At 37.8% G+C, this 27,054-nt stretch overlaps 1 protein-coding gene across 1 annotated transcript in view; it reads right to left on the bottom strand.

The window, feature by feature from the left end:
- Nucleotides 1–27,054, bottom strand: part of MTHFD1L (methylenetetrahydrofolate dehydrogenase (NADP+ dependent) 1 like) — a 139,345-nt gene that overhangs the window by 91,326 nt on the left and 20,965 nt on the right. The window contains exons 9-17 of the mRNA XM_027683494.1: nucleotides 25,919–25,998; nucleotides 25,117–25,214; nucleotides 20,591–20,764; nucleotides 12,596–12,732; nucleotides 11,296–11,342; nucleotides 10,399–10,506; nucleotides 9,608–9,682; nucleotides 8,131–8,233; nucleotides 3,870–3,946 (exon numbers count right to left, since the gene is read on the bottom strand). Of these exons, the coding sequence (XP_027539295.1) occupies nucleotides 3,870–3,946; nucleotides 8,131–8,233; nucleotides 9,608–9,682; nucleotides 10,399–10,506; nucleotides 11,296–11,342; nucleotides 12,596–12,732; nucleotides 20,591–20,764; nucleotides 25,117–25,214; nucleotides 25,919–25,998 (899 nt within the window). The remainder of the gene's footprint in view (nucleotides 1–3,869; nucleotides 3,947–8,130; nucleotides 8,234–9,607; nucleotides 9,683–10,398; nucleotides 10,507–11,295; nucleotides 11,343–12,595; nucleotides 12,733–20,590; nucleotides 20,765–25,116; nucleotides 25,215–25,918; nucleotides 25,999–27,054) is intronic.

The following is a 27,054-nucleotide window of genomic DNA, read 5'->3' as shown; positions in this document are numbered from 1 at the left end:
GTCACAGCACCAAGCCTTCCAGAAATCAAGAAGCATTTGGGTGATCCTTTCAGGGACATGGTGTGACTCTTGGGGCTGTCCTGTGCAGGGCCAAGAGCCGGACTTCAATGGGTCCCTTTCAGCTCAGGATATTGTATGACTCTGTGAACTTCAAACATTTTATATTCCCTCAATAATGTTCTCCATTACATTCCATTTACTTGAGGAGCAGTCTATCAGACTGCTTAGCCCCTTGCCTCACATTATCCTTAGAGAAGCTCCCTGAAGGACCAAGATTTTTTTTTGTGTGGCAAAAAAAGAAAATCACCAGATATGTTTATGTGTTTTCAGCTTTACAGGCATGAACAAAGCAGTTTAGAGGTTTTTTTGTTTTGTTTTAATTATTTTTTCCCCTGTAATGATCTCCAAAAGCTTTTTACTCTGGTTTCAAAAACATTCTTGTTATATTTGATCATTTTTTTTCTACACAGACTCAAAATTTAGAGTCTACGCTGCTAGGTCTTGTGCTTGACCTATGAAAATGTAAAATATGTCTCTGTCCCATTTTTTTTCTCAGTGAACAAATACAGAAGTTAAAAAATGTCAAGAATTATATGTGGCATCAGTTCTATTGCTCTTGTGCAATTCATCCTGTGCAGCATTTCAGTACTTACATGAAAGCAATAGTATTTATTTTTCTTTAAGAACTTACAGTATACATCAGTAGTATTTGTACTAATTTACTATTAGTCAAGCTCAGGTCACATGCTGTCAGAATATAAACAGAGAAGAAAGGAAAAGCCACTAATGTATTACACGATAGGAAGGCAATGTTGGCAGGGATCAAGAACTGCAATTTCTTTAGCAATCTTTCCATCTCTAACAATTAAAGTCTACACAAAAATTTAGTCATTGACATCCTACTGCTATCTATGTAAGAAAAAAGCCCCAGGACTGTTTCTGTCAGACCTCTACCAGATGCACCCCATACATGTGTCTGACTATTACCAGAGGAATCTGTTTAAATCAAGGGTTTTGCCTGTTTCTAAGAAGCACCTACATACAGAATTGTTCAACATATACCCACCACTCCTATCCATTTGCTTTAAGAGCTTCTGCCCTTTTTTAACCTATGTTCCTGCTTTTAGATTTTGTCTTGACAGCCCAGAGCATCCCTATTCAGGCTGACCTATATGTACCCATATGTTTAGTCAAAACTTCTGAAGACACTTGATCACTTTTCTGTATTGGGCACAGGCAGGGAGACATACATACCACAGAAAAGAAAAGTAATTCTGCAACTGAGATTTTCAGTTTGGGATTCAAATGAAATGTTGAAATTACAAAGCAGATTTTCTGTATTCTCTGGAAGCAGTTCTATATGCAATGAACATTGTTAGCACTGTGATGACATGGATACTACTATCTTTTCTGAAGTAGAGAATGTCCTCAGTAAGTCATTGCAGCATATATAAGACAAGAAATAAGCCTGAGAAATCTGTGCCCAACCTGTATGAATATAGTCTATCTTTATTAGAATGTTTATCAGAGGACCCCCCCCTAAAAGTTTTTATAATCATTGTGTCATGGTTTGAAAATTTCTATATAAACCCAAAAGGATGGGAAAAACAATCCCACATAGATGCTCAAAGAGTGACATAAAATTTAATGGAAAAAAACAGGCACAAAACCCAGTGGTAGCAGGTGCTATTTTAACTCTAATAACCTTTATACACCTATGAAGTGCTGACAGAAGCCTTAGCTGTAAAGTCAGTTTTCTATTGATGAAAGGATCCACCCACATGGATTCAATTGCAGGATCAAGGGCATCAGTCATGTAATACTCTTTAGAAACCACAGTATCCCTGTTCATTAAAATTCAGACTTTTGTGCCTGCTGTGCGCTGCCATTTTACACAGGTGTAATTGATTTTAGGAGTGCTAGAACATCACCCCAAATATTTATAAAATGCATCTGTTAACTATGAAGTCCTGTTTTCTCTGGATCTCTGGCTAGGCTCTGAAATGAGTTTTCCTAACTGTTAACTATTTCTTGAGGGACCCCTGGTGGCCTAGTGGTTAGCATGCGGGACTCTCACTGCTGCGACCCAGGTTCGAATCCCAGTCCCCCAGGCAGATGGAGCCTGTTAGCCCTGTGAGGCCATCCATCTATGAGAAGGTCACTCTAAACAAACCTACGTCCTGAGGACCTCACTGCCATTGTCCAAGCTCGCTTGGCCCCGGCAGATGAACCTTAGGATTAAAGGGTGGGCTCAGTTCAGCGCAGGCTGTGTCTCACCTAAAAAATCCATTGCACAGGCTGGAAAGGTAAAAGACCTTTCCCAAAATCTTCGTTCGCGAAGACTGGCCATTATTAACTATTTCTTGAGTCACTAAGTCCATGTTAAAATGTGAATGGATATGCATTAGTCAACATATCGATATTGAAAGCATTAATTTTAGCCCAAACAGTACAGAAGCAACATTTGACAGCCACATGTCAACTAGAACTCATTAATAAAATAGCCCACGTTTAACTCAGCAGTACAATTACGGTGGTAAAATGCTGCACAATAAGGCTGGCAAAACCTGGCTTAAAGCTAATAATCACATTGAGTCAGTGAAACAAATCTAAACATATGAAAAGGCCTCAGGTGTTGAAGGAACTCATACCAAGTATAATATTTTGTAGTCCCAGCCCATTATCAGAGAAGAGTATTAGCTAATACTGAGTTTCCTGTAAGCTATAGACAGAAAAATTTCTATTCTATGTGTTCAAAACCAAAACAAGCAGGCATTTCTAGTGGAAGTTGTCCCTGCTTACAGCAGAGGGGTTGGAACTAAATGATCTTCAAGGTCCCTTCCAACCCAAGCCACTCTAGGATTTTACGATTCCTCTTTGAAGTTGTTCTCTCCGATTTGACTGCTTTACCTGCTGAGTTGAGCAAAAAAACCAGCACTATGTTTTGGTCTCTTTATTTAGGCACAAGGCCTAGAAGAGGTCTGAAATGATAAAGAAAAATTAAAGCTAGGATTTCCAAAATGCGTGAAAGCCTTATCTCTGCCACAAGAGCTATTCACATCAAAACAGTCAAACCCTCATGAGTTTCCTGATCCAGAACGTTAGATTACAAGATCTTTATTGATTTAGGAGCAACTCCATATCATCACAATGAGTTTGTTCCACCTGACACTGCTATCCCTGTTTCAGAAAAGGATTTATCAACATGACACGAGAATACTTCTTCAGACGGTGTTAGAAAAATCTGGCTTTCAATTTATCAGTAAGTTCTTTAATAAATTTCCAGAAGTTTTTAGACAGTAACATAGGTTAGCTTTTTACACCAATGAAAAGTATGCACATACTTATTTGCTGAACTATCCCTTAAAGTCCACATAGTAAAAGCAAGCACATGCTCAAGGTTCTTACAGTTTAGATTCTAAAGCTGAGATGCATGAGAGGGAAATGAAAACTCTGAATAAAAAGTTAATTTTAAAACTATTTTTAACATTAAATTTAAATGTAATTTAAATTACAAGTATCCTACATATATTGTTAGAGAGACTTAAAAAAAGTAAGAAAAAATCACACAAATTAACCTTATGAGGGCATAAAGGCACCTCTTATAGTCATAGGACAATGTTAAGCCCCTAACATATGCAATTTTTTCAAGTGCTTTCAACACATTGAGGAGTATGCATTGGTTTCTGTTTCTGAAACTTCAGACTCAGTTACTCATTGACATAATCAGTTTCACTGCAAGATTACTACACAACAGCAACAGATGTTAACATTGCAATTCAAAGTATGCTGAAAGAATTGCAGAAACATCTCTCAGCCTCTAAAACAAAGTCTGTTCAGAATGTGATCTAGTAACTGCCTTTACATACCTGACGGACAAATCCTTTCTCTGTACTTGCTTGTCCAATTGCTATTTTGCGAAGGAATCTGTCATTTGTATCCACCACTGAAATAAGGGAATAGCAAAAGCAAAACATGTTAACAAGGACTTGGGGACCTGGGTTTTTCAAGACATACCTCTTGCTATACATGTAAGATTCAACTACTCAAACTGTGTAACCAGACAGCCCCACTCCTGCATGTGGGCACTGACTTGGTTTTCTCCCTTCTAGTTGATCCTATTAGATGACAGGTTGAAACAACTCAAGTACAATTTATTTGAACAGTATTTGGAGGTAACAGGTTCTTAATATTCTAACATACAACTTAATATTTTACCTACATAAGATAAATCTCTCTTAGTCGATACAATGCACCAGACCTACTTCAAATCACGTCCCTCATCACTGACTTGTTAAGAATTGATTTTAAGACTGCATGTTGTAGGTGAGACTTGGTCTGTTTCTCTTTTAAAGGATGATTATGTTGTCAGATTGTTTCTTCTAGACAAGTCTCTTTCACACACATCACAGTAACTAACTCCACATTGAGCTGCACTGCATTCAAAGGAAGATTTTTTTTTTCCAACTGTCAAGATAAACCATCTGCTATTTAATACAACTTCAATTTCAGACAATTGTATTTCTAACCTGGAAACACTTTTGGTGTTGCAAGGGCATGTCCAAATCATCTTGCAGAATTGCAAACTTCACTAATAATCATCGCAAGCCAATTTCTCCAATTCTGCACTTACAACACTCAACTTCAAACCTGCCTTTTTAGTAGCCAAAAGGAAGGACTGAGAATAATCGAAGAGCTCTCATCTGCTGAGAACTGATCAGGATGCCTCCTAGGAAGAAACATTAGGAGGATGTCCTGCATAATATCATTGTCTCTGAAGTGGATTTGACAGATGGACCACTCAGTGAATAGGGAACTGGCTGGATGGTCACATTCAAAGTTGCATTCAATGGCTCAGTGTCCAAGTGGAGACCAGTGATGAGCAGTGTTTCTTGGGGTTCGGTATTGGCACTGGCACTATTTAACATCTTCGCAGCGACACGGAGAGTGAGATGGAGTACATGCTCAGCAAGTTCGCCAATGACACCAAGATGTGCAGTGTGGTTGATGTGCTGGATGGAGAGAAGGAATGCCATCCAGAGGGACTTGGACAGGTTTGAGAGGCTGGCCTTTGCAAGCCTCGTGAAATTCAACAAGACCAAGTGCAAAGTCCTGCATGTGGTTTGGGGCAATACCAAGCACAAGTACAGGCTGGGTGGAGAATGGATCAAGAGCAGCCCTGGGGAGAAGAACTTGGTTGATAAGAGCCAGCAATGTGCACTTGCAGCCCAGAAAGCCCAGTGTCCTGGGCTGCATCAAAAGCAGCATAGCCAGCAGGTTGACGGATGTGATTCTCCCCCTTTACTGTGCCCTTGTGAGACCCTACCTGTAGCACTGAGTCCAGCTCTGGGGCCCCCTACATTAGAAGGAGGTGGACCTGTTGGAGCGAGTCCAGAGGAGGGCCATGAAGATGATCAGAGGGATGGAGCACTTGTGTTATGCAGACATGCTGAGAGAGTCAACCCTGTTCAGCCTGGAGAGGGCTCCAGGGAGACCTTGTAGCAATTTCCATTACTTAAAGGGGTCTACAAGAAAACTGGAGAGGGACTTCTTACAACGGCATGTAGTGACAGGACAAGGAGGCATGTCAATCCCTACAGAATGTAAAAATAGTCTTTCTTTTTTACAGGCTCTGTAGTCCTAGAAATGTTTCAATTTGCGCCAACCCTAAAATAAAGGGGGGAAGACACTTTCAACAGTTCAGCCTGTAGCTTGGCATTCAAATCTACATCTACTAAAAGACTGACTTGAGTTGTGTTCATTTATAAGCAGAGAATCAAGGAACCTCGAGAGAAGTTCTCTGTACTCAAGGTCTGTGCAAAGCAGCTCCTTCCACTGCTTTTAGAAATTAACAAATATGTCTGTACAGAAAAGGATAATTACCCAAGAACAAGAGGGACTTTGAATCTCAATCTTACTCAACCCCAATTCAGGGTTGTGAGTGAGCTGGAAGAAAAACAAGGTTTAAGGCACTTCCCCCCTTCTTGGACATTTCTCTTGGGGCAGTTGTAAATACCATACATGCCTTCTTTCCACTACATGGTATTTAGGCCCCTAATTTCTTCAGGAATTCCATTTAAGGGATGGTGCAACACAGATTCAGCTAACTCAGTTTGGTTTCTATTTATATACAGTCATACTCTAAAATACTACAATACTGGCAGAAATTACAGGACAGAGCCTGGGACATGGAAGCCGTAGCTTTGTACCAAGCTGTGGTACCATATGCCACCATGAAGCCATATGGCAAGCTAATCTCTCAAGCACAAACTTTTCCCTTCTCCTTCTAGGAAGCTCAGTCTCACAAGCAGCCTTAAGCAGACTTAAATGTCTTTCCTGCCTACCCAGGCACTGCTGAGGGCAGGAACTAGCCTTCCCACCAGCGTGGACAGCCAGTGGGCTGCTTTTTATCTGGTCCTTTCTAGTGAAATCATGTAACCTGAACACCCTTACCATAAAATTGTAACTGCCCCTGCAACTCCTTCTGGTCACTGGGATATACTTACTTTCTCACTGTGGTAATTCTCCAAGAAGATTCCAATAACTGCACTAAGTAGTAATAAAATAAGAAATAACTTGTTTTGCCACAAAAGCAATTTTTCCTTCTTTAAATTATCCCTCTTTCTTTACCCAAAGCAAACGTTTCACAAAAGTTTATTTTCAAACAAGTGCTAGGTTTAATGTATCCAATTCTTTATTCTCTAGAAATATAAACAGAATCCAAATACCAGGGGAAGGGTAAGTAAGGGGAAGCTTTCCTGCTTTTCAGCATGTTGTACGTGTTCAAGTTAGTATAAGATGACAATGAACTTTAAGCATGTGACACTTCTATGGAAACAGGTCCTGATTAAAATTAATTTTCAGAAAATCTGATAGCTTACTCTTCTTCCCCACAAATTCCCTGATACGTAACAAGCTTCACAGACATACGGACTGTGGAAACAGTCCTAAATAAAACATTTTCCAAGTTATCTAAAACATTCCTAAAGCCAGTATTTTTTTTCTGAAATGTTTAAGGTATATACATCATATAGAGCTTTGTGGAATAGAAATTCCACTAACATTGTTTGAGATGAATTAAATAACTCACTTGAGGTTAACAGCTGTTGAGCAATTTTGCCTCCTCCCAAACCCATGCTGATAAAAATGAGGAGTCATATTACACTAAATATTTATATTACTCCTTCACCCTAATACAGGTCTCTTCCAGACACACTGTGTGACTAATAAAAAACATCTTATGCCACATCCTCAGAATTATTTTGAGAAAAATATCTCAAGTCTGAGATGACATGCACACAAAGGGCACAGTAAAGCATGACCTAGACTCCTCCCTTCTCAACAGATTCACCCTTTTCTCTAAGCATCACAATACATTCCATTTAACAATCATTTTTGAACTAATAACTTCAGTGTTTAAGAACCAAGGAGGAAAATAAAATTCAGTGGTATTTAGCTCAGAACTTTATGCCTCGTTTACTTCCTTAAAAAAGAAAAAGAGAGATACAGAAGTTGAGGTAAACACTGAAATTTGACCCAGCACTAGAACTGGAAAAAGCAGAGGGAGTTACCTAAGGGTGGATATCAGTTTGTTTGGCAATTTTACCACATCTTTTAGCTCTTCTTCCTAATGAAGCAAACAACTCAAGACACTTCAAAAATAAGAAAAACACATAATCCCTTAAGCCTATTTAGTCTCTCAAGCTACCCAGGCTGTTGAGCTGGAGAGCATGAGGGACCAAAATCAAGAAGAGTAAGTACAAATAATCTAAAACCATAATAGATACAGTTATGAAAAGAATGGCTAAGATTTGTAAAATGCACAGAAAAGACACTTCCATATGTTTGAAGATGTATTACCTAATGTGAGAGAGACCAGGGATGCATTCAAACTTTTAAAGAAACCTGTATTTCAGAATTTTAGCAAAGTCTCTTGAGTTACTGCAGATATTTGGCCAAGTTTAGAGCAATATGCAACACCCACATTTGTTATGCACCTACATTTCACACTTGCAAATTGGTTATTGTTACAGTCAGAGAGCAGAAACAACTCTGATTCAGGTAACATTAAGCAAAATAGGAAATAAGTTATTAAAATCCAAGCTGAAGTGAGGCTTTCTGACTACATACCTCTTTGCCATGTTATGGTAGATGGGTCAATATCAAGGCGTGCAAATTTGCTGATCTCCTCTTCTGTTAAAGTCTCAGGATCAGTCTTGTTTATTCCCAGCTTCTACACACAAAAGAAATTAAAGAAGTACACTGAAATGCCTTATTTGCTTCAAATGGTATAGCTGCTCTGGCTTATCAACCCCACACATGTAAGTGAGGAGTTTCAATCTTAATAATCCTCTTTCAAAAAAAACGTAATCCCATCCCATAAAGATTTTTTTTTTTACAATGGACTTTTTTTTAGATATAAGGAATCATTATACCAAGAATCATTCACAGCAAAATAAGTCAGTTATATTGGAAATTATGATGCATGTATTTGAATATTATAGAGCCAAACTATTTTTTACTTAGTTGCAGCTTATGTGAAGAGAGAAATCCATTTCAAATGCAGAGATAACTGGTATGTCATGAATAACAGAAACACTTCCCCTCCTTCCCTAACCTGTTACCTGTAACAGTGTAAATGAGGACAAAATGAAAACACTCCAAAATTCTGACAGAACAATCTGTGAGAGGGACTCTGTTTTAGAGTCAAGCAGGCATCATCCACATTTTAGTTTACTGACATTCAATTGAGCAGCACAAAAGCTTACAATGTTATGAGAACTTTCTTTTCCTCCCTTCCCAAAACAGAAGCTGGTACTACCTCTATCCCCCTTTCCACACCCCAATACCACGTGTGCACATGGCAGCTGTCCATTGCCATCCAACGACTCTGAAACACCACCAGTCAGGACTCATAAGCCAACAACAAACATGAAATTGGACACAGAAGACTGAAGCTGTCCTTAAGAGTCACATTCAAGGGGTTCAAATTCTCTTTCTCCTACGCTTGTGGACTGTTTTGCTCTAGGTATTTATCAGATGGCATTCTCAAATCCAGATAAGTTATTCATACATGAATTGCACAGGAAGCTCTTCTGGAGGCATTTAGGAAGCAAGATGGGATGCAAAAATACACTATATGTACAAAGGTACTTCTACCCCTTGAACGAAGTACACTGTCAAACTGACATCAATAAAACCCCACAAGTATATGCTATAATGAATTTTAAAACCAGAAAATATTGCAAAACCAAAGAATGTGAGCTTTCAAACGTGACTCTACCATAATAGGAAAAGTATTTTAAAACCTCTAACATTAATATTTCATCAGAAAAGACACAGCATTTAAAAACATTACTGGTTTACTTCAGGAGAAAAGAATAGCAAAAATGTTAGTTATGAAAATAATATCAGACCCAGATCCTATTACTCCAAGGATGTTGCTTTCAGAAAAAAGTCATAAGGGTTGATATAAACTCAGCCCCATATATCAAATAATTTTAAACAAGTTGTGTAAGAGAATCCATTTTATGAAGAGAGACTGTATATAATTTTATATATATACACACATAATTATAATTGAGGAAAGACTATATTAACAACTTACTCTCAGACGGGCAAGCTGAATAGCAGAAAATCCTCTCACGCCATTAACTACTGGAACCAGCCTATTATACAAAGACTAGAAAAAAAACACAAAAAGTTAATGAAAGAAAAAGTTATAAAAAGCTAATTCTTTTCAAATTTATTCCACCTAATTTCAGTAAGAATTTTCCAACCACATAAGTTGTGGACTTCTGGTTAGCCATTTAAAAAACAATTCTGATAAGGTGGAAGGTTTCTGAGCAATCTCTATGTCTAAAATCCAATTACCAAAAATTACTAGGTTTCTATGTTTTAACAAAAAAAAAGGCTCCTTCCTTTCTTTTTCCCTTCCCTTTGAAGACTCAAGTTAGCATTTGTCTTAAGGTCACAATAGATTTAGCAGAGGAAAAGTTTATTTTTCCCCACAACTCCTTCTTCTTAAGGTACATCATACCCAACTACACATCAGAAGAGTAATTTGTAATTTTAAGTGGAGTCTACAAATTATTGAAAATTATAATATTATATATAGGGAAAACATCCTTAATAACAATATTTAGTACAGTCTGAAATAGTTGTCAATATTCTGGGCATAAGATCCTTATCTTAAAGACTACCTTATGATAGCCATTTGCCAGAAAAATGTATTCTGTAAGGAAAATTTCACAGCAGAAAACAGAATGGCTTCAGCAATAGTTCCTGTTCGCATGGTGAAAATATAAAAATATAAACAAGTTATTTTGCTTTGAAATGCAGTTTATTGAAAAACCAAGAAGAAAAAATGTCATGTGGATATGAGAAAATAATTCTCACCTTATCAGACTGAGTGTTTTCATGCAAGATCCTAGCATCAATAGCAGCAGCCAGCAAATTATTTGCAGCAGTTATAGCATGAATGTCTCCAGTCAAATGAAGATTGAACTAGAAGGTGAAAGCAACAAGATCTTTTAATAAGAAAACATTTAATTTAATTTATGAATCTCAGACAAATTAGCAGCAGCAATCTGCTTGAGGCTGCAGCCCTGATTAGTCACCTCTTTGTGTAGATTAAATATTTCCAGGCTGAAAACACACCGAGCCATATGAAGGACTTGTTCCCACCTGAGTATGTGGTAAACTACCCTAAGCTTAGTCAAACAAAACATTCTTTGCTAAATGATTCCAGAATAAGAAGCCAAGGGCTACAGTGTCACATAATTAACACTAAATCAGTTTACTGCTGATAATTACTAATTGACCTGGACCAGAGGTGTGGATTATTGCTGAATCTCCCCCAGAGCACACCACGTTTACTGGCTTTGGGGCTTTTGGTATGTCAGCTTTCTGCTAGCTGCAGAACAGCTAATAACCTCACAGGCACGACATTGTTTGACCAACAAAGTTTTATGGAAAACTCCAAAATCAGCATCTTAGATTAAATTAAGACTTGTGTTACATAGGTACTGTATTTCTATGAATCTGACAGAGGAAGTCAGAAAGTCAGTTTTAATGACACTTCCGAGCCTTCTGTGGAGGAGTAGTGACAGCAACCAACATAAGCCCTTGACTTCTCTTAAAGTGAAACTGTTACACATTTCCAAACAAGCACTGTGAATATCACAGAATCATTAAGGTTGGAAAAGACCTCCAAAATCATCAAGTCTGACCTTCAACTGAATACCATCATGCTCCTTAAACTGTATCACAAAATGCAAGTTGAGGCTCTCTCACCTCCTCCATGGGGATCACTTGAGCGTATCCACCACCGGCTGCTCCACCTGCACAGGAAAGCATATGGTCTCATCAGACTCCCACTGGTTTTGAAAAAAAAACCCCCATCTTTAAACAAACAAAGTGAAACATACAGTGTTGATGACATATTTTCAGTATTTTTATTTCTATCAAAAAAGATCAGTGATGTTCTCAAATAAATGGGATTTCCTTAACCTTGCTGGCTTTTTTCAGCAGACAGTAAAAAGGGAATTCTAGATCTGAAATGAAAGCCTACACATGATGGCTGGTGCAGGCTTTGGTTACATAAGGGCTACCCTCTGCTCTTGCCCAGATTTAGGATACAGTCATGCACATGCAGTTGTTGAGTGGAAAGACATAGCAGTCACAAGCAAGAACTGCTTCTGAATGAAATCTTCACACCCTCGCCTAAGTGCTCCTTCCCCCCTGCCTCTCAGGGTACAGGCAAAGAAATTTGCTATAGCCTATGCACAAGTTGAGTGGAGGGATTAAAGCACTCACATGCACCAGTCTTAGCTGAGAAGCACTAAGCACCAGGAGCCTTCCAGCTGAAATCAAACTTGTTAACTTAAACTTCAGCAAAACAAAGTAGAGCAGATGGGGAGTGCTTGCCCTGTTAGGCACCAATTTCAGCTGAGAAATGGCAAAAAAAAGGATTGCATTATTTCCTATCAGCATTGCAGACAGGCTTGAAATCTGGCTTGGTCTTACCTGGCCCTCAGGCCTCAGGGTTTCTAGGCAAAAAGGAAGCAGCCCACGAATAGAGGTGACAGCTCAGGAGAACAGAAAGAAGAAGTTCAGACCTAGCCAAACATATGATGCTGATGCAGCTGAACCATACGCACAACTGCTGACTTCGTTGTATTGACTGGAAATATCCAGTATGGACTCTTCCTCAAGGAATAATTAAACAATAACATTTATGAACATATTTAGAGAGTCTCCAAGTAGAGGGATGGCTGGAAGGGTGTGTACTCACACAAAATTCCTCCTGGCTAATACATTCCTCTTCCTTTCATTACGTTTGGGCTTTATCTGCATTATCAATACATGCTGAGTGCATGAACATAGATATGAACCTTGCACAGGAAGTTGCACACAAGACACCTTTAGCTATTAGTTACATACATATTAAAAAATCAAATATACTACCACTTGGGCAATCCACTGAGTGAAGTAATTAGGAAATTAAAAAAGTAGAAATAAAAGAAAAAAACAAAAAAACCCAGTATTTCCTTTTCATCTGAAAGAGGTCATAGGTTCTGCAAATGTTAGGTACCTTTAACTCCAAATGTAGGTCCTTGAGAAGGTTGTCTCAGACAAGCAAAGGAATTAATTTTAAGGTGTGCAGTAAGTGCCTGAACGAGACCAATTGTGACTGTGCTTTTCCCCTCTCCTAGGGGTGTAGGTGTTATTCTGGAAAAACAAGAAAAAAGATTAATCAAATTCTTTGCTGATGTCAGCCTGGCTAATGATATCTGAACCTAAAGCTTTTGATTTCAATGAACAATATTTGTACAGCAAATTTCAATAAGATTACTTTATCTTCACAAAAATACTGCCCCACAATGTTAGCCCCCAGCTCAAGCCGAAATGCTAATATACATGTGTCTTCTATTTAAGCAATTTACTATGATAGCAGAAAAAGAGAAGATTATTTTGGCAAAAGTTCTAAAAAGAATATATTGAATTTAGACATTTTTATTACAGCACAAAAATCTCACCAGTTTCATTAACAAACCATCCATCACAACACTCTAAGCATGTATTAATACTCTTCTGTAGTAATGCATGAGATCTTTTATTCCCACTGCTCAAACTTTGAATGAAATAATAGAATATTTTAAATTAAATAACCAACACTTTTGTTTGTAGAGCTCAACTATCCCTCTCCAGCTTCCATGTCATCATAACCCTCAATAATGACAGATCAATTGCCTTTCAAATAAAACAGGACACAAAATTCACTATATTCAACTTAACATGATTTATTTTACACTTGAGTTTCATGATATTTTTGCAAATTTCAGGGTGATAAGGGACAATGACAATCATAGTCCACACAAAAGCTCAAAAGCATCATGCTACAGCTCCCACATCTAGACCAGACTGAACAGAATTTCAGAAAGATATCCAATCTCAAATCAAAGACTCTAACCTCCACTGTATTCTTGCCTCTAGAGAACACTCGATTCTTGTCCCTTTAATGAAGGGACAATGACAGCTGATTTTGCAAGTAGAAAACTTATCAGCCTTCAGTGACTGAGAAACACCTCAGTTTAAGTGATGTTCTTCCTACTTCCAACATCATCACATTTCTTTATGATCCACGTTAAAATTGTGTAGGGGTGCTAGAGTTTTACTCCTCTTTCTGTTTTTCCTCCTTGAAGTACGAACATGTCTCCAAAATGCATTCAAATGATTCATTTTAGGCACAGCATTTCTTTTTCTGACTGGCAAAAGACAAAAGCCCCACCCCAGTCCTTTTTCCACTCACATCATTCTCACAAATCCTACTGTATAGCAAAGTGTAACCATTCGTATCTTTGCTGCATTCTCTACCTGCAGAGAAATACTTTGGTGAAGCTGATGTTAAGAACTAATGTTCATTCCCAAGGAAATACAAGCATGCACATACATCGTAGTGAAAGGGGAACCCTTATCCTATGACCTCTTGAAAATTTGAGCTAAAACATCTAGATCTAATTAGAAACACTTCCTTTCCCAACCAGTAATTTTTCCAAGATATTGCTAGCCTCAGATCACAATTTAAATGGCATAAAAGCATTAGTATAATCATAAGATTCAGCTTAGTTCAGTAAGTTCACAGATTGGCAAAAGCCATTCTTTGTCCCACAAATGTAAACAGATGAGAAACACTAACTTTTCACAAATCTATCTTTTACAGTAGCATCAGATCCAGGGCTTTTATTTTTTTTTTAAAAAAAAGAAACCTTTGTCAGGTATGTCTGGAAAAATTTGGGCAACAGGAGGCAAGTCAAATTAACAACTTCATACTGTTCTAGGAAAAAAATTTCCTATTTAGAAAAGTAGTGTTTTAACTAAAGTTCCAGTGAAATCAATGGAATTTAGTGCATCTATAAGAGAATCCCTGAGCTAAGACTCTTCACCTTGAACTGCTCTTATATGACCATGTATTACATGGGGTACTTAATGTGGGCATTTGGTTTTAGTAATTTTTTTCCACATTTATGACATTGTGTTCACCAACCATCAAACTCTAAAACATTGCCAATAACTTACTATCCAGACTATTTCATCATGCTAGAATGGCACTCCTTTGACTTTAAAAGGAATTCACAGAATTTTAGCAACATACCCGTGTAGAGCCAATAAAAGGTGGGAGAATTGGAGCATATCTTTAACTGCTCTCAAAAGTGGTTTTGGTCCCTGTCATCTTTTATCTGTACTTGGACTTCTTATCTCCTTCTGATCTACTGCAGTAGCACAGAAGCCTACTTCATTTCTTTTACTTTCAAGTTTGCAGTTCCTAGAAGAATGGATACTTTCAATCTCTACATTGTCAGGACAGGGAGCCCTCAGGGTTTTCCTGTTGCCACAACAATAGCTTCCAGTTTTCCCATCACTATTTTTGCCATCTCCTTTTTGTCCTAGGATTCTTACTTTTGTACAAACATGCTTCTTTCACAGCCAGGTTAACTCACTTTTGCTACCAGTTTCACCTTTCTGACTACTGTTCTAACACTGGTTTCCCAACACCCATTCAAATCATTCTTAGCATAGTTTCTCCTTACCCCTTGTTCTCCTACTATCTAATTAGTTTTTGTCTATTGTCCTAATCTCATTTACTTGATCCTCTTATTCCGGATTAAAGCCAGATTTATGAGTAGTCCTGAGGCATTACTGCACTCAAAGACTTAAGAAAGTAAAAACTATTTAGCTATTAATTATTTGAAAACAATAACAACAAAACAAAAAGGAAAAGCAACAAAAACAAAACACCAAAAAGCAAACTATTCTACTATGAAAGTGTCACCTATAATTGTTTACTGGAAGTTACCAGGAAAGAACTTTACACAAACCCCAAAAACTCGGTGCACACAACGTCTATATTACTAACAGAACAACTTGTATTTGCAATGCTTCCTATTGGTGGCTACCTCTATTTCTGAGCATCAGACACACGAAGCTCACATTCAAGAGAATTCAGAGACACCATCACTAAATTATTTACTCAGTTGCAGCTCAAAACATGGCAGGTGGCTGACCTGGCATGCACAGCAAGGCAGGGACTCTTTACAACTCTTATGAAACAAGCCAAATCAAAGATGCAGCCTCCTATCCAGTAAAGGAAAGGAAATTGGAATAGACATACATAACCAAGAAGGCATGTTGGTAGTAGCATGAAGGATAGTATCTATTTGTCACAGAAGATAACACACAATCAAGTGCAACATTACTAAAATGCTCTTGTAACTCGACTGGCCTATTTTAAAATGACTAGGTAAAATGAGCCAGAAAGTCCTGTGAATTTTCTGTGAGACAGATCTTTTTCCAAAAAACAAAAAGAGAAACACACCATTGTTCACTGATTAAGCTGACAGGAAGAGATCTTGCCTCTGCTGAATTTCCAGTGCACTGATATACTCTGCACCAGCTCTAAACCTCAGCTTTAAATATTAGTTAAAAGAAAAACAAAACAAAAGCCTGAAATTAAAAGAAAATTTTATTCCAACAATTTCCCTTGGAATGCTTATTTAAAACATCTTCCCTTTTGTACCTGGCCTACTTTGATCAGTTTTTATAAATACAATAATCAACTTGAGCTGTTTTGTGGACATTGAAATATTTTTGCTGGCTACACTACAGAACCTACACTCTTGTAGCTTAGGTCACTCACTCACAAGGGTATAAAATTACAACTGCCAATGGCTAACTTTAGCTCAGTTGTGCAACGTGGTTTTTTAACCTTTCTTTCCAGGAGAAATCTTCTTTAAAATGCAGTAAATTTAAATGAATTTCAAGAGACTTTTACAGCCATTTGCATTATTCTTCAAATTTCTTTAATATGTTTTCAATCAAAACACAGAAACCCCACCATCATTTTCCTCCCTAAAACTTACTCTGCCACCTACCAAGCAGTCATCAGCTCCTTGGCAAAATAAGTTTTCCATAACACTGAAAGCCTTCTCTCTTTATGTATATCAAAATAAAGATAAGAATATGCAGACTTTTTGTTTGTTTGTTATACATCACATTAGCTTACAGCAGAGCTGTTTCTGTGGGAAAGCTACATGAGGTCTCCCAAAGAGAAAATAAACAAACAGGGAGATTCTGTAACTTCCTCACAACGGCTATGCCAGCTGTTGTGACTCCAGCAAGAACTTTACTGGATATGTGACAATTCTCTTTAAATTGCCTTCCTCAGACTTATAGGTATCAGCAGCTTCAAAGATTTTAATAAGCCCATAATTCCTGTGATCCACATGGAAACCACCCTGTGGAGGCCACGGGCAATTGAGTTCCCTCCTACATACATATCCCATCCAAGATTACAACTGTCAGAAATATATTTCTGAGCACAGAAGTGTTGCAACTACTGTCACCTCAATGAGGTGACATTATGACACCATTGCAGTGGCATCCTCATCTGGGACTGGAACTTCCAAATATAAAAGCATAGATATCACTGTGAAGCTAAAATGACTAAACAAAGACAGGAACAGACTGAGGAGTCCTCAACTACAAACTCTTAAAAACCGCTAAAGACTCATCCAAGGTAATCCCAATCAGGAGCTGCGCAATGACATGACGAATACCTGACAAACTGTCTCAACCATGACTTTGCCTTGGACTGTCAGACAATTCAGTGCATCAACAAAGGGCTATTTTCCCCTCTTATTCTTCCCTGTATTTTTCCTTTATTATATGTTTTCCCTTTTTCTTAGCTTTTAAGTGCCTTCTGGCCCAAGAAACACAATGAACAGAAATACAATCCAATACATACCTCTCAGAAGTTAAATGCAATTCCAAATCTGAAAACTGTATTCCCAAAGTATTTACTATCATACAGCTTGTACAAGGCATTAAGTCAGTATTTATTTTCCTACCTTACTGAAAAAGTAGTTCATCACAGACCAATCTATTACTGCTAGCGGAAAAGTACTGATTTTAAATTTTCTAGCATTCAAAACCTAGCATATTTCTTGCTAAAAGTAGCATCATATTTCATAATTTTCCCACATTCTATTATTCTTCATCTTGCATTTTTGAAGTGAATGTGTTTCCAGAATTATCTGGTAAAAGCCACACCACTAGAGCATTTAGAAACAAAATGTTGCAATATACACACACATACACTCTAACAAATTTTAGATGTAATTTCATATTGTGTTTGCAAATATGCTATCTACATTCTTGAATGCATGATTAAGTTACCCAAGGCACTAAACTTAGCTAGTAGGTCATGCACAAGCTTCATTCATTTGCATGCTCTCAGCTTGCAATGAGTGGAGGCAGTTTGAGTTAACATATCCAGCGGCATACTATTTAGCACACTAAAAGCCTGTATATAGGCAGTTAATGCCCAAGAACCAATTACTACATGGTAACTCATGACTCTGTCCCCATGGTGTCTTAACACAAGCCCTATAACGAGCCAAACAGAGAGACAATAAAAAAGCAAGAACGAAAAGAAGTGAAAGGAATGCTCTCCATACAGAACAAAATGAAAGTTATGAAGAAATAAAGTCTTCATCCTATTTTTGTGTGACACGATCTGTTAATCAAACTGCAATTTTTCAGCATACAAGTTTGTATTGCATGAGGCACTTATATTTGTTTGCATTTAGAAAGAACAAAAAAGACTTTGAAGTTAGCAGCAACTTTTAAAAAAGCCATAAATACAGCTATCTTTACAGATAAAGAGGTACATTTTAGTCGCATTTTACTGTTCAGAACACCAAGTTTGGTCTCTAGCATATCAGGAATAAACTACAAGAGCATTTGCAACCAATATTTATAATTCCTAGACACTGTGAAACATTTAAACCCAAACGTGCAATTACAGGCTCAAATGTTGCTGGCTGCATCATGGATGGAGGTTGGAGATTTTGTAGTTTGTTGAACACACACACACACAAACACACACACACACACACTTTACACTCCCTTCACATAGGAAAAGTTCCCATCATACATTATAAATATTTCTGCAAGACCAAATAACCTGAAGTATAAGCATATACCTTAAATGTTTCCTCTGAAGCACTGAAAATTTATTCTGAAGACCTATACTGCATCATTCTAAAAGAATTTCTAAATATCTTTGGTTACTGTGAACAAACACAATAATCCAAATGGCAGGTTTTGGTTGACCTTGCTTTGGCAGGCAGAGAACAAAGGCAACTGAGGATACTATTTCACTCCCTGATTTCCACACTTCAGTGATACTCGATTTTCATTGTACTGAATATTTCCCCATCAAATGCTTTTCTTAACATCATTGATGTATGCTACAGTTATTTCAGGAAATGAGAACAGCTGAGAGCATACAAACACACACTATATGTATATTTTATATGTAAAAATATTTCGAAGTCAAGCTTTGAACTCTCTCAGAAGAATGTTCCCACTGTCATAGCTACCTTGCCCAGCACTCCTCCTGCAGCAGATGTGGCTTTGTACTAACCCCACCAGATTCAATGACTTCAGAGACATTAAAAATAGCAACATATTGCATCATCAGGTTGTGTAGGCACCAAACTCAGCCCCTTGATTGTGAAACACCATTCAGTATTTGTACATGTTATATCAACTTAAGAAGATACAATTTTCTATTTGTTGCCATCTGCTCATCTTGCTAGTCAAAACTTCTGCATTTCTTCCACATGTATATAGGCTTTCCTCTGTGACAAAAATTGATTGAGACACCTTCTTTGTAGAAGACAGGGAGACAAAGCAGTGTGAAGAAACGCAAGCACTTGTGCGCGCAATCTGACACAACTAAAATACACCTGAATGGGGCATTGCAACGTGCTATCTTGCATCTCCAGACATTTTCAAATAACCTCTGCTTCTATGAGAGGTTTGCTGATAGAGAAGCCTGGTTCATCCTGCAGCATGGTGCCCAGTTGATGCCGTTGACGACATGAGCATGAAAATACATGGCAGCAACTTTCTTCAAACTCAGCCAAATGCTGAACATGTTTTTGTTTCTCCAATGCAGCAAAAAAACCCCAAACCAAAATAAAACTCTACCAAAAGAAACCAAGCTCAACCAGCATTTACTTCCTTCTCTTAACTGCTCCAGCATCCCCAGGAACATCTTTATATGCTGCACTTCTATCACACAGCTTTGAAGAAAGCTTCATAGCTTGCCTCAGATTTGTAACATCAGATCTCTCAGTCTACAATGGCTCCATCTCAGACAGTGCCAGAAATCCACTGTGTCCCCACAAGAAGACAGTAAACAGTTTCTGAAACACTAGCCAAGGTGAGAAATCAGTAGATCAAGGCAGTTAAGAACAGTCTTCTCCTTCTGGATCAGCCTAAAACTGTATTTTAAACCTGAGTGGTTTTACTTAAAACGAAGTAACCATATAGATTAACGCAGAATATAAACAACACATTGCAATTTAAATATTAATGAAAACCTACATTTGTTCACAGGTAGAAGTTTCCACTTAGTAAACTAGGTGAATGAAAAAATTGTGTCACTGAATGCAAGAAAAACCCGAAGCTTTTCAGAAGAGAAATGCATAATTCCTGCTGAGCTTAGCATTTGCTATAATCGTGGGAACAGCAAGCAGGATAAGCCTGCCTGGAGACATGTCTACATTTCAGAGAAAAAACGTGGCTTTTTAAACTTTGTAATCTGTTCTTCAATATAAAAGTATTTATTGTTAATATCAACAGATTAGCATGTAGCTTCTGTTAACATTTGTTTATAAACAGACACAATACAAGCAGCCTTAAATATCCAAGTTAAACAATTAAAATTCTGATAAAACGGTAAGAAAAACTCCATGCACCAAAAGATAACATTTCACAGAATCATAAAACAAACTACCTTTTATAAAATATACTTTACTTCAGTAATAACAGTTTGGAAGAAAAGCTGTGTTACTTCAAAAAAGCTCAAAATCTGCTCACTTTCAGAACAGAGCAACATACAGATGAAAACATTCAGGATTCCTATTTGTGCAGTGTATAAAAAAAAAATGTAAGTTGCATGTTTATATTAATATGAGTGGAAAGAGCAGACACTAATGATGTTACAGTGCATTCTTACCCAGCAACTAGAACATATTTTCCATCTGGCTGATCCTTTAACCTTTCCAGCAGGGACAAACGTACTTTGGCTTTGGTTTGGCCATAGATCTCAATTTCATCTGTAAGCAATCCTATCTCCTTGGCAAGTACATCAACAGCTTTTGGACTCTGTGCTCGGGAAATCTCAATATCACTGGAAAGGAAAACAAATAGGAGACAGGAGATTTCTCTCAGCTTAGGTGGTCCACGACAGAACACAAAACAACAGCAAATAATCCAACAATGGAGTTACTGTAACAAGTTTTTCAATCCTCTCTCACATTTTATTAACCAAACCTAAATATTAGCTAACACCTAATATAACACTGAAAATCACGTGCAGTGTTTGTTAATTGTTACAATTTCACAGAGTTCTCTTGTTTAATCAGACTCCAAATATTACATAATGCTTTCATATCAAGCTAGAGACGTGTCTGCTGGATGCTCAAGCATGTCCCACTGGAATGGATGTTTCTGGTTTTGTTTTTCTTTCTCTTCTCCTCCCTCGCAGCATATTTCAGCACATACAATTTACTGAAAAGTGCATACATTCCTTGGCCAACAGTCACGCAAACACATTAGCTATACTTGAGTGCCATGCAAGCTCAGCCTCGCTACTCCCCCATGAGGGTACCAAAGGAAACAAGGCATTTGAAGACCAACTCATGCTCTTCTAAAACACAGCTATAGTAAGCATGGTCACAAAGGAGGAGTCTAAAGTACAGGGCTCAGGCCAGACATCCAGTGAGCTTATGAATACCTCCATCAAGGACTGCGAGTGGCAGCTAAGGCAAGCACATATCATAGATTACCTGAGGGGAGGTGGCTGTAGGCTAGGGGACACTACTGTATTTGGAATTCCTGACCTAAACCACCAGGGGTCTTTGGATTTAATACTCCTTTATGGATTTTTCATTTGGGAGCTTGGCCTAGTTGCCCATTATGTCCACATAAGCATTTGGCAGCTGTTAGCTCCTGCAGCAGTGAAGCCCAGGACCCAGCATACAAGATGTGAGGAGTTGTCTCCTTTGGCAACTTCAAAAATACTTTCAGCCTAACCAGGCTAAATTCCTTCCTGTAGTTTCAGTTGATTACAGTATTTTTAAAGATAGAATCTGGCAATGGCATCAAAGCTAATGCCCTGAACTTTCAAACAGTCTGCAAGACCTTAAGTATCCACCAATGAACACAAAACTACTGGCAGATCTCAGCTCTGTGTGTGGACTTCGGCTGTTTTCTGCATCCACCAGCAAACGATCAGTCTGTGCCAATTTAATTGCTTGCAATTCTCAGAGGACATCCTAAACTGGGACCATTATTCAATTATAATTCTCAACTAGCCCACTTTTGCACCCTGCAGCAGCTAAGTGAAACCCAGAAACCATCTATCCAAGCAATGACATAATCCAGTACTACAGGACAAGAAGTTACTCAATCACAGCACTAACTTGGAATCCATTTTCTTTCAAAGACATACTAAGCTCATTCTCTTTCATAGAAGGATATACCTTTGACTTTCTTATGCATTACTTCAAGCACAACTAGCCATAAAAATGTAACATGAACAGAAGATGGAGTGGCTTTCATAGATCATATGGCAAAGAATATCTCAAGTTTTCATTGAGAATTTTCTATATAAAGTCCCAGAAAACTATTGGTAAGTTGATGACAGTGTGGTCCCTTAAAGATTTAAGCACAGAAGATTTTCAGGGTGACTATTCTATTCATCAAGTAATTGAAGCATTTGACAAGAGGAGAAGGACGTAGACTAAAATGACAAAGTTAATTTGCCTTTTTTAGCTCCAACTAAATATACTGGCCTCTCTACTAAAAGACAGAAGCTATTATTTCAAATCTCAGGCCAGACTATCAGGACTCCCTGCAGCAATCTCAGCCCTTCCTATTTCCCTCATTTCTTCCTCCTCTTCTCCTGGAAGAAACAACGAGGTTTTTCCCAATCTGGAGGTACCAGTACTGGCAAAAAGTGGAAGAAGTGAAACTAACCAAGTTGAACACTTATAAATAAATTAAAAGGTAAAAAATTTCTAGATAAATTAAAATTAGATATATTTTTAGAAGTCAAGTAAAATTGACAGTGGATGCTAACAGTTATCCCTTGGTAAAACCACTGCTGTCATCATTTTCCCATCATTTTCCCCTCAAAAACCTTCAAGGCAACCAGACTTTTAACAACTTAGAATCCCTTTAATGACAGGTTGAACACCGATACAAGTAATAAAACGATAAAAGGCATAATTTAACAATAAATTTACATTTATATGTTAACTACTACTGGGGCTATACAAAACATATGAAATGTTTGTATCTCATCTATTATTTCTGGTAAATGTTTTTCCTAAAACACAGGAAATTAAAAGATTTGGTTACAACTAGCATTTAGAAATCTAGATTTGTAGATGGCTCTTTTAGTCTGACAATATATTCTCTATATTAGAAATAGCAGAATTACTCAATAAGTTACATTATTCAGTATTGCTGGAAATGTGCAATAGTGGTTCTTCTGCATGAATGAAAAATGTTAGGCAAGAAGTCCACCACTGACAATGGTAAGTGATAATTTAAAGAATGCAGGAAAATGTAAAAGATGGGGGAAGGCTCTACATCTACTCACCTCTGTGCTGAGTTTTTTTTTACTGCATATTTGTAAGAAAATTTTCCATTCCATATCCAATAGATTTGGAAATACTTCAATTAACACCCAGATCTCACAGAAATCAAAAAGCAGATGTTCTTAGTTTTAGTGCTTAAGCAACTTTGCCTCATTTTCAATGAAAACTCCATCTGTTTCCACACAACGTGGTTTATTACTGCAAGATTACATTTTATTACAGGATACTTTCCATCTGAAGGATTTCTTTACATTTAAAGAAGAAAAGACATAAAGCTATAGAGTTAACAGAAAAATGCAAGTCCTATTACTGGTTATATTATATGCCATTATATATTAATTATGTAATTATTTATGTACTAAACACACAATGCTGTAGAGAGGGTTGGGCATAATGTTTTTCCAGGGGTTTTTTTACCATCATACTCATGACATCACATACTTTAATCTAACTTTTAACTGTATTATTTAAGGCTAGTTTTTTCTGGCTTTAGTTCTAGAAATTGAACATGCTGGCCCAGGAAAAGCACAAGCATTTCTGCCCTCTTGTGCCCCTAGATACAACAGAAAACTCATTCTTTTGGCATCTCTGTTTTAAACTACAACTATGTCCATTGCTATTCAACTGCTATAAGAAAACAGTGAAAAGTGAATCAAAATGCTTAGAGAAGAAACATTTTGTTACAGCTTTCCCAAAACACAGCAGTAGGATTCAGAATTAAAGAATCACTGAGTGGCTGAGGTTGGAAGGGACCTCTGGAGGTCATTTGCTCCAACTCCCCTGCTCCTGTAGGGACATCTAGTTGCCTAGGACTGTGTCCAGGTGGCTTTTGAATATCTCCTATGATGGACACTCCACAACCTCCCTGGACAATCTGTGCCAAAGTTTGGTCACCCTCACAGTGAAAAAGTGTTTCCTGATGTTCATGGAGCTTCCTGTGTTTCAGTTTGTGCCCATCGCCTCTGGTCCTGTCACCAGGCACCACTGAAAAGAGCCTGGCTTGGTCCTCTTTGTATTATTGTACTTTGTATTTATACACACTGATAAGATCCTTCAGAGCTTCCTGTCCTCCAGGCTAAGCAGTCCCAGCTCTCTCTGAGTTTCTTCTGAAGTGAGGTCCCTTCAGCGTCTGCATGGCCAAGAAGCAGGCATACAAATAAGCACAAAAAAACTTCAACACTCCTGGCATGGCAGAATCTCACCTCAAGTACTCAGTTCCTCTCTCCATCAGCCAACATAACCAACAAGCAGCAAAGCACTTTAGCACAGTAAAGGGCTCAGGCTGCTCTAAATGTCAGAGATGTCAGCAGCTGTGCCGAGGCACACCTGAAATCCCTGTGGCCTGACACGGGCCTTGGGAAGTGAATGACAGGAACTGATTGAAAAGCTTCTGGCTACGAGAATAAATATGCTTCCTGGTTTTCACACCCACAGAGGAATTTAAAAGTCTAATGCTGAAGAAAGTACTTCTGCTGAGGGAAGGAAATAAATACAAACTCAAATGATACTGAAATCACTGAGCCTTAACTAAACACCTTTCTACATTAGCCATTAGGAACTTCATGTATTTTTTATTTCTGTTGATGTTGCAGAAAGCTTCAACTCCTTTCCTCAATGAAACCTTCTAGCTATAGGTCTTCATTAAACAAAGCTCAACTCCAATGCACATCATAAAAGTAAAAGTTGATAGAAAACAGAAGGATATGGTCCCAATGAGGCATACAAGAGAATAGCACAACATGTAGTCCACATAACATTAAAAATTAATTGGGCATGGGCCATTTTTACATTTGTCACGTTTAACACTGTCACATTTAACACTTGCCCACTTTTTAAATATTTTATTAAATTTTAGTTCTTTAAAAGCACTTATTACCTGGGCACTGGGGAGAGGGGCTGCAGTTTCAAGCAGTGCAGGTTCCACTTCCTGTACTGATGGGACCGGATCCATCGCTCCATGGTTTTTACCATGTTCTGGTTTTAAACAAGGAAACAGCACACACCAGCTGCATCATAAATGCTGAACACTAATTTCAAACTATCTCAAGAGTATGTTGAAATAACTTCTACTGCAAAGGCTAACAAAAAAACCCAAACTTAAAAATCGTTCCATTTCATGGTTTTAGGACAAAATAAAAACCACTGTCATATTGTTTGACCACATTTCAAAAGAAAACAAAACTCCATTAACACGTAGGTGGGCAGAAAAAAGTCTCTAATTAGGCACGTGGAGATTTTATTCCGGTAAGATGGAGAATTATTATTCTTCTCTCACACCATAAAAAATAATGGAAGATACTAGTTGTTCATTGACTGACTTATACTGCTTCCACATTAAGTAACAAGCTTTTGAACCCTCTATACATAATGACACAAAAGTACGGACAGATATAACTATCTTCACTGTCTTACCAGAATAAGTGACATTAGTCTATTGATACAAGTGCTTCTGCCAAGCTTTATTGTATTCACCAGAATTATAACATTTGATTTTTAATTTACCTTTCTCTAATTAAATGTAGCAGGCATTACATTAATCTGATTAAGAGTTGCTATTAAAATGGGAGGCAGGTAAGATGTTCAAAAAAGCAAAACAAAAGTTAAAATCTAAACTGCAGAAGCAATTTCTAGAGCTTACAGAAAGAGCAATAAATCTGCAACACAAAAGTTACACTAACCTGCATTCTCATTGCTATTGCAAGAGAACCAACAGCATTTTCTGCAGCAAAGTTGTTTTGCTGACCGTAGTTGCGTTTCTCTGTAAAATATAAGTATTGCACTAATAAATCACAAAGCTTTGGTGAGTGGGAGCATGTGTATCTGAAAGTTATGTCCAAATAAAAAAATTTCTGAATGTTGACTTGAAATTTAACAATGTTACTGACAAAATTATAGGTGGCTTACTTAATACTTCAAATGACATCACCCACAAGGATGGATATACTGTGAAAATCAGAGAGTAACTGTATGCTCTGAAACATATTACACAAACACATAAAAAAATTCGCACAGCTGTGAGGATTTGAAAAGCTATACATATTCTTAAACAGAACACCTAAATGAACACGGTAAAGACTGTTTTCTCAACACACCTATTACAGCAAAAGAGAACAATGAAATGATCACAAAATACTATATAGGATTATTAACCAATGGGATTTATAGTTTGGAAACAGAATATGCGAATTTTTTTGAGCAGCAAAAGTTATCTTCATCAACGTGACATTAAAAGTAGATATTCTGAAAAATCTATACAATTCAGAGTGACTCCAACTTTAGAGGCAGTTATCATTGTTTCTAGTGGCAATATATCAAATAATAATCATACATTAGCTACCCTAACCAAACAAATTATTTTGTCATTTTGCTGTGATCCTTCTTCTGGCTTGTTCTTCTGTTATTGTTTGTTGATTTTTATCTAGACACAATTTCTCCAAAATTCACATCCTAGTCTCTGTGGGCATATCAAGGCCCTAGCTGCATTCCGAAGGGTGTAGACATAACTGTAATAAAAAAATAACAACTGTACACTGACAGCTTTAACCTTTCCCCCACAGGGGAACTGAAGTGCAAACCCTGACCTGGTCAAGCTCTCCCTCTACTCACCCCATCCGTACTAGTCATAAAACACTTATGTTGTCTTGCACAATTACCCCTCCCAACAAGGGTCCCAGTTGCAGTGAGGCACAGAGAACTCAGACTGGAGCCAGCGTAGCAGGCAGAGGTAGGCAGAGGAGCCAGCACCCCACCACCCCTACTCAGCTCCAGCTCACTCTGTCACATCCATCACTGAGAGAGCAAGAGATCCTCTCTG

This window comes from Neopelma chrysocephalum, unplaced genomic scaffold, assembly GCF_003984885.1.
Source record: "Neopelma chrysocephalum unplaced genomic scaffold, ASM398488v2 Primary Assembly neopelma1_23, whole genome shotgun sequence".
Taxonomy (NCBI): Eukaryota; Metazoa; Chordata; class Aves; order Passeriformes; family Pipridae; genus Neopelma; species Neopelma chrysocephalum.
This window is presented reverse-complemented; position numbering and strand designations above follow the sequence as displayed.